The sequence below is a fragment of the Neltuma alba genome, unplaced genomic scaffold (assembly GCF_004799145.2).
Source record: "Neltuma alba isolate B1F8T4 unplaced genomic scaffold, ASM479914v2 tig00011318_pilon, whole genome shotgun sequence".
Classification (NCBI taxonomy): Eukaryota; Viridiplantae; Streptophyta; class Magnoliopsida; order Fabales; family Fabaceae; genus Neltuma; species Neltuma alba.
Genome location: NW_021636025.1, coordinates 289,196 through 297,264, shown reverse-complemented (window position 1 = coordinate 297,264; position 8,069 = coordinate 289,196). Strand labels below are relative to the sequence as shown.

The window sequence follows — 8,069 nt, the reverse complement described above, 5'->3', positions numbered from 1 at the left end:
ATGAGAAGGAAAATAGTTTTCCTTTTTATATAATTAACAGGAATTTGAGTTTGAGTGAAAGAGGGTATTTTAAGAATAAAAAATAAGGAAAATAAATTATGGATATGATAGAAAATAATTACAGAGGCTAGAGTACTATAATTATATAAAAGAAATTAAATTCGGAGCAAAAGTGCACGGATAAAGTAAGAAGTAGAGTCTTGCACTTCATTTGGCCTACATTTTGCCACTTGTTAAGCCTCTAATGGAGAGTCTTTACAGTTACCAAGTGTCAAGCCTTAAATGGAGAAGATTTTAACTTTTGGTAATTAATTACATTTGGATTTTCTTAATTAAGAAAGAGATTACAAGATTAAGTAGGGGATTGATACTTGGACCTTCATTAAACGTGGTAGATGAGATATTTTGGGCATTAAAGAAAGCTTATCCTCCCCTATTTTTAGATGTAAGTTTCAGCCAAGAGGAAAGAGAAAGCGATCTTCCATATTTATGAGCTCAAGCAAGGAGAAAGCAACTACCTTTGATCAAGTAAGCTTGGAGTTAAGGTTAGTGGTTGGTCCTATGATGTTTCTTGTTTGATTCTCTTGAGTTGGATGGTTGAAATTTTTAATTCTTCCCTTTTTATTGTGCTGGTCAAAATGAATATAGAGAAGGGAGGGAAGTTTTGGTTGCTAGACATAGTTAGAACATCTTATTTCATGATGGTTTCAAGTGGTTGTATGTTGCTTTTGAAAAGATTTCATCATTGTTTCTCAAGAGAGACCATTCGGCCACTTTAAGAACTCTACCCTAGGATAAGATTTCCAAAGTTTTGATGCTTCCATGATGTTTAAAAAGGAAATTGGTATAAGTGTTGGAAGCATTAAAAATTAAAGTTGTAATTTTTAGACAATGAACCCTAAGTGTTCGGTCAGTTTGGATCTTAAGGAAGGAGATTTCTTTTCTTAAATCTAAGTAAATATTTGGAATCTACATGAAAAATTATGTAGGAATGAACCAAGAAAGGATTTTTAGGATTTAAAGAAACAAAGCTCAAAAGTTAAAGAACAAAGATTAAAGCTTTAAGGGCTAAGGGGTTACTTGAGTTTTGTTATTGATTTTTATATGGTTTGGCTAGTAATCTTGCTACCCTTTTTATGGATTGTGATGTTAGGTTTTGATATTTGTGGAGGAAAGGAAGAAGAGCAAAGAAAGCAAGAGCATTTGGAGCAAGGTAGTAAGATTGACTTAACTTTAATGTTAATTGTTGCATTGATTGCTCTGCAATTTCATGTGTTATTATGTGGTTGAGCTAAATGATGATGATGATGATGATGATGATTGTGTAGCTATACTCCTTGCTTTAAGTGCCTGGCTATTTCATGTTAGAGTGCTACATGTATGACGTTAAGCAGTTCCCTACTAATAGCAAAAGGTTTGAATGCTTGTAATTAATGGATGTTGATGTTATGATTGATTATTCTTGCTACTGGGATTTCATTGAAATGTCATCCTTCCAAAATTAATCTAACATTTTAGGGACTAAATCATCCAAGGGGAAGCTACAGATTCAAGGGTAAAATTATGGTGCTACACCATAAAAATCATTTGACTTTTAGTTATGTAAATGTATAATGATGGGATGTTGTAACCCTAAGTAGACCGTCAGCTTGGAGCTATGTTTTGACTAAGTTCCCAAATGTTGTAAGTCATGAATTTGGTATGCATGTAGAACACGTCCTGAGATTCAATTTGATAGGTAGCACATTAAAAATAAGCACCTGTTCCATTTTTGGTGAATTTTCAAAGTTAAGGTCCAAAATCTGGAAAAAGGATTTTTACCAAAATGACAGTGGTGACTTCCACAAAAACCTGACACTTTCTCAAAAGGAATTGATTCACAAGATTATTTTTTCTTGAAAGATCTTTCAAATATCTTTTCACAAAATTTTGAACTACTCTATTTAGAAAACTGGAACTTACCACATGAATAGTAAAAATCTAAAACCAGCATCCTCAACGTGATTTTTGAGCTCAAGACCATCCAATGTGGTCTAAAATGGTTCTAAATGAACTCTAAGTTATTCTAGAAGTAAGGTGTAACAAAAAAACAAATCACAACACCACTTTTAAGCTCAGATAGAAACCTCCCTCCCCTACACACTCAAAGCAATATCCTCATTATAGCACACAGTTATATACCAAAAACGCAAAGCTCAAAAACAAAAATAATGAAGGTGGAAGTTGTCAAGTTTAATTCGAGATTGAAGTACAACACATCATCCTTTTAGGGAGAAGAAAAGAGCTAAGTGCAAAGATGGGTAAACTCAAGAATGCAAATGAGTGTACGTTGGTGACAGAAGCATAATCATAATCATATCCAAATCAAAACTAGGGGAGATTATTCAAAACAAACACAAACCAACAGAAATTTAAAAAGACAACTTCTACTGAGGACATCCCTTTCACAATCTCAAACAGTCACAAGCAAGATAATGTAGGCACAGGAAAGTTCATGTGAAAAGTAAGAGGTAAAGGAAAGGGATGACCTGGCCTTAAGAAGGCTGCATGGGCTCTTCATAGAGCTTGAGGAGATGACTGTTGCACTAGAATATCTTGCCCGTGGCCTCCTCCTTTAGCTCTATCATCCTAAAATCATGCACTTTTATCACAATGTAGGGTCCATCCCAGCTCATCTTGAATTTACCCTTCTTAAACTTGAACCGAGCTTGATACCTTAAGACCTTGTCACCCTCCTTGACCCTCTTCCTTAGGATGTTGGCATTATGAATAAGCTTAGTCTTCTGTTTGTAGATGTCGGAGCTGTGGTAGGCATTCGATCGCATTTCTTTAAGGTTTTGAATTTGAAGAAGTTTGTTCAGACCAACTTCCTTAAGATCAGTGTTGCAGCTCTTAACCACCCAATACGACCTATGCTCTAGCTCTACCAATATGTGACACAATTTTCCATAGATGATCCGATATGGAGACATTTCGATTGGCATCTTGTAGGCAATGTGGTAGGCTCATAATGCATCATCCAACCTCAAGCTCCAGTCTTTATTGGATGGCTTGACAATGCACTCTAAAATGTGCTTGATTTCTCTATTTAACACCTCAGCTAGGCTATTGGTTTAAGGGTGGTATGGGGTGGACACTCTGTGGGAAACCCTATATTTAGCTAACAAGTTGGTGAGCAACTTGTTGCAGGAAGGAGTTCCCTGATCACTGATTAACACCTTGGGTACTCTAAATCTACTAAAGATGGTAGACTTCACAAACTTAGAAACCATAGGTGCATTATCTTTTCTTATAGGGATGGCTTCGACTTACCTAGAAAGGTAATCTACGGCTAGGAGGATGTAGGTGTAGCTATGAGAAGGTGGAAAGAGGCACATAAAGTCTATTCCCCAAATGTCAAAAATCTCATGAAAGAGGATTGGTTGTTGAGGCCTCTCATTCCTTCTACTTGCCCCCCAAATCTTTGGCATTTATCACATACCTTACAATAGGTGAAAGCATCTTTAAATAGGGTGGGCCAATAAAAACCTACATCTAACACTTTCCTAGCCATTTTCCCAGTGCTGAAGTGTCCTCCACATAAGGTGTCATGGCAAGCTTCCAAAATGGCACGAGCTTCAACTTTAGGAATACACCGTCTAATTACTTGGTTATCACATAATCTCCATAAATGCGGTGAATCCCAAATATAGTAGGAAGCTCGCTCCTAAGCTTTTGAATCTAAAAAGTAGTCACGTGAGAAGGGATTAGACCAGTAGCAAGATAGTTCACTAAATGAGCAAACCATGGTTGAGAAATAAACAATGCACATAGAGATTGGTCAGGGAATGAGTCACAAATAACATCAGAATCTAATACTCCCCTCATCTCTAGTGGTAGCCTACTCAAGTGATTTGCTACATGGTTGACATTGCCAGCTCTATCCTTCACTTCCACATCAAATTCTTGAAGTAACAAGATCCACCTTAAGAGTTTTGTCTTCAATTGAGGTTTGTGGAAGAGATACTTTACTGCTGCATGATCTGTAAATACAACCACTTTGGAATTGATAAGGTAAGGTTTAAACTTATCAAATGCAAAAACAATTGCAAACAATTCCTTTTCAGTGGTGGTGTAGTTTCTTTGAGCTACGTATAGAGTTTTAGAGGCATAAGCAATTACTTTAGAGACAGAATTGTCCCTTTGACCCAATATTGCCCTGACACTTAGGGTTAAAGCATCACAAGAAATTTCAAAAGGAAATTCCTAATTAGGAGAGGTCAAAATGGGGGGAGTAACTAACCTATTCCTCAATTCATCAAAAGCTAGCTCACATTCTTGTTCAGATTGAAAATTAACATCTCTTTACAGCAGTTTGAAAAGAGGTAGAGCAATTTTACTAAAATCCTTGATGAATCTTCTATAAAACCCTACATGCCCTAAGAAGGACCTCAACTCTTTCAAATTGGTAGGGTAGGGCAAAGAAGAAATCACCTCTATTTTAGATTTATCGACCTCTATTCCTTTATCAGAAATTAAACAACCTACGACGATGCCATGATTAACCATGAAATGGCATTTTTCATAATTCAAAACAAGCTTTTTCTCAATACATCGTGCTAGAATTTTGTCATTACTTTGTAAACACTTATCAAAAGAATTGCCATAGACAGTAAAATCATCCATAAATATATCTATGTATTTTTCAATAAATTCAACAAAAATGGATAACATGTAGCGTTGGAATGTGTCAGGGGCATTGCAAAGACCAAAAGGCATTCTTTTATAGGCATAGGTTCCAAATGGACAAGTGAAGGTAGTCTTGTCTTGGTCTCTAGGGTCTGTAGGAATTTGAAGATATATAGAGTACTTATCTAGGAAACAGTAGTGACTCGTCCCTGCTAACCGTTCAAGCATTTGATCAATAAAAGGTAAGAGAAAGTGGTCTTTCCTAGTGGCCTCATTCAGCTTCATATAATCAATGTAAATTCTCTATGAGCTTTGCACTCTAGTTGGGATGAGTTCATTGTTCTCATTTTTTATTACTGTGATCCCACTCTTCTTCGACACAACTTGTACTGGTGACACCCACTCGCTATCAGAAATAGCGTATATAATTCCATCCACTAAAAGTTTGTCTACCTCCTTTCTAACCACATCAAATATTAGAGGATTCGGTCTCCTCTAGTTTTGTTTAATTGGCTTGGAACCCTCATCAACAGAATCCTATGGGTGCAAATAGTAGAATCGATTCCCTTAATATCATCTAATTGCCAACCTAAAACCTTCTTATTCCTACTAAGCACACTCATCAAACTAGACTCTTCACTCTTAGTTAAAGAACTAGAGATAATAACAGGCAATTTACTTTTAGCATCCAGATAAGCATACTTAAGATTAGGGGGTAAATCTTTAAGTTCCAAATTGGGAGTTGGATAATCGAAGGAATTAGAGTAGGAAAATCAATAGAGTTAGAGAAACTCCCCTTTGTTGACTCTTAAGAAATGCACTTACCAGCTTCACTTGGATCCACTATGCTTGCCTTAATTCCCTCGGATCTTGGGTTAGCTCACCTCCATACCTACATATTGTTAGAGATTAGATCATTCAAAAATCACAAGGTATGAGGTGTGATTTTAGAGTGTGTGTGTGAGATTAATAGTTAAGTCAGAAAATATTGGCCCTTTAACTAAATTCTCTAAGACATAAGGTGGTGAAGCAATTAAAGTCTGAAGTTTAGTTGGTGAAACAGGGAGCTTAGGTCGTGACCTCACATGCCCAGGTCATGACCTCACTTCACATAAGCCACCTTCTTGATAGGATTGGTTTGAAGTCGTGACTTGAGATTCCTCAGGTCACAATCTCAGGTCATAGAGGCTTGTTTCCTTAAATTTTACTCCATTTTTAGCATCCATCATCTCTTGAACACCTGTAATATTAGCTAAAGGACCCTTGCCAAGGGCAACATCATCTATGAACACAAAAATGGAATCAAAACTTGAAGAAAAATAAAAATGTTAGGAAATAGAAAGCATTCTATCAATTTCTAAGGAATTAATGCATGGCACCTCATCTCCACAAGAACTAGAAAATGAATAAAGAGAAGAAAGGGAATTGAAATATTCATCATATGCACTCAAAGACGAGTCAAGCTCATAAGATTCATGTGATGGTGCAGCAGAAGAATCGATCAATTTAGGTGAACCCATGTCATAGCTATCATGCATATTCAGCTCATGTTCATCTCTTACTTGCTCAACAGCTAAATCAATGGCATTTAAACCCATGAATGTAGAATTATCAAAAGGGTAACCCATAACTTCATTCATATTAAAAGTTACAACATGGTCTCCCACTTCGGTTGTGATACAGCTATGCTTCATGCTTATGATAGTCTTAGAAGTTTGGAGGAAAGGCCTCCCCAAAATTAGAGTGCTTTCATTTGCAAGTTCATTTAACATGTCTAAAACATAGAAATCAGCAGGGAATACTAGGTTCTTGACTTGAACTAGAATGTCCCCTATTATTCCCTTAGGATAACTAATAAACCTATCTGCTAGCTAGAGTACTACACTTATGTCGTTTAGGCCATTTATCCCTAAGACCAAGTAAACTAACCAAGACATGACATTTATAGTCGTTCCTAGATCTAACCATGCTCCTTTTATGTGAACTTTCCTTATAGTGCAGGGGATGGTGTAAGATCTAGGATCTTGGTGCTTAGTTCAGCCTTAAATAGAGATGACACATTAGCACTCACCTGAATCCTCTTGAGGGGCCTAAATCTTTGTTTGTCATTACACAATTCTTTTAATAACTTGAAATATTTAGGGTTTCCCATCAAGAATTAAATTATAGGTACATTGATTTCCAGTTTATTAAATAAAGTGTACGCATCAATAGCAAACTCAGCATCAAACTTTTTCTTACCAAAAAAATAGGCTTTAGGGAAAAGGAGATCTTTAGTATATACCCCCATACATTCCGACTTAGAGGCTCCTTGTGTGCTAGTCTCTGCCTTCTCTTCCTTTTGCTTGCCTTTGTAAGTTGAGTTGTCCACAATGTTCTCATTTCCTTATACAGCCTCATAAGGTACTTCTTCATGTACTTGAGTCACCTCCTCTTTTAGGTCTTCTTGTGTTCTTGTCCTTATCATGAGCTCCTCCTTTTTTGAGCTCTCAGATTTGCCCAACCTCATTCGGGAAAGTGGAGGGCTTGCTACATCTTATTCAAACTCATCTTTATCTACCCTTTCACCCTCAAAGTAAACCCTTTTACTACTTCTGAAGGTTATAGTGTTGAGGCCCTTAGGATTAATCACTGTGTTAGAGAGAATACTACCACCACTTTTAGCTTGCATGTCATTGACTGTATTAAACAGCTAGGTCAAATGACTGGTGACATCGATGTTTTTCAAAGTGAGCTCCTCCAGTTTCTTATGAACATCTAAGTTATCCTTTTGCATCCCTTGCAAGATGGTAGTTATAAAGACAAACTTATCATCACTCTCCTTCATTCGCCCCTCTATGTTTGTTATCTATGCAGTCATGCTCTTCAAGACATGTGAAGTGTCATCCCCTCTTAGCGGTGGTTGAGATACCATAGTATTTTGTGAAGTTGTGACTATAGCTCTTGAAGGATCTTGAAAACTACTTGAAGAGGCTCCAGTATCAGGGAATTGATGACCTTAGAATTGATTTGGTCTATTTGCTCTCCCACCCCATTTAAAGTTTGGATGATCTCTCTAACCAGAGTTAAAGGTATTTGAGCAGGGGTCCCTTTTCTGATATTAGCCCTCTCTTTCTTGGTATATGGCATTTACTTCTTCAAATAGTCCAGGGCAATTCTGAGTAGTGTGCATAGCGGAATCACAAACTTCACAGCTTGTAGCCACTAAAGCAAGAGACTGAGGCTTGTTGGAGCGGAGACTTTTGACAATGCTTGCAAGCTTAGACATGTCTTGGGCTAATTTGACCAACAGTGGATCCCTTTCAGTTTTGTGGTCCCTTGGATCTCTTGAGCTTACATGTTGTCGGTTAAGAGCAAAGGTCCTTATTAGCTCCCATGCAGCCCATACTTCCATATTCTCA

At 37.0% G+C, this 8,069-nt stretch overlaps 1 protein-coding gene across 1 annotated transcript; it reads right to left on the bottom strand.

The window, feature by feature from the left end:
* Nucleotides 1-2,585: 2,585 nt before the first annotated feature.
* On the bottom strand, nucleotides 2,586-2,972 carry LOC114711771 (uncharacterized). Its single transcript, XM_028896199.1, has one exon. It carries the CDS (start codon nucleotides 2,970-2,972, stop codon nucleotides 2,586-2,588), a length of 387 nt encoding a protein of 128 aa, XP_028752032.1.
* Between the last annotated feature and the right edge of the window lie 5,097 nt (nucleotides 2,973-8,069).

Excerpts from the sequence above, each read along its gene's own strand:
- LOC114711771 (XM_028896199.1), bottom strand. The coding sequence starts at position 2,972 with ATGTCTCCATATCGGATCATCTATGGAAAATTGTGTCACATATTGGTA.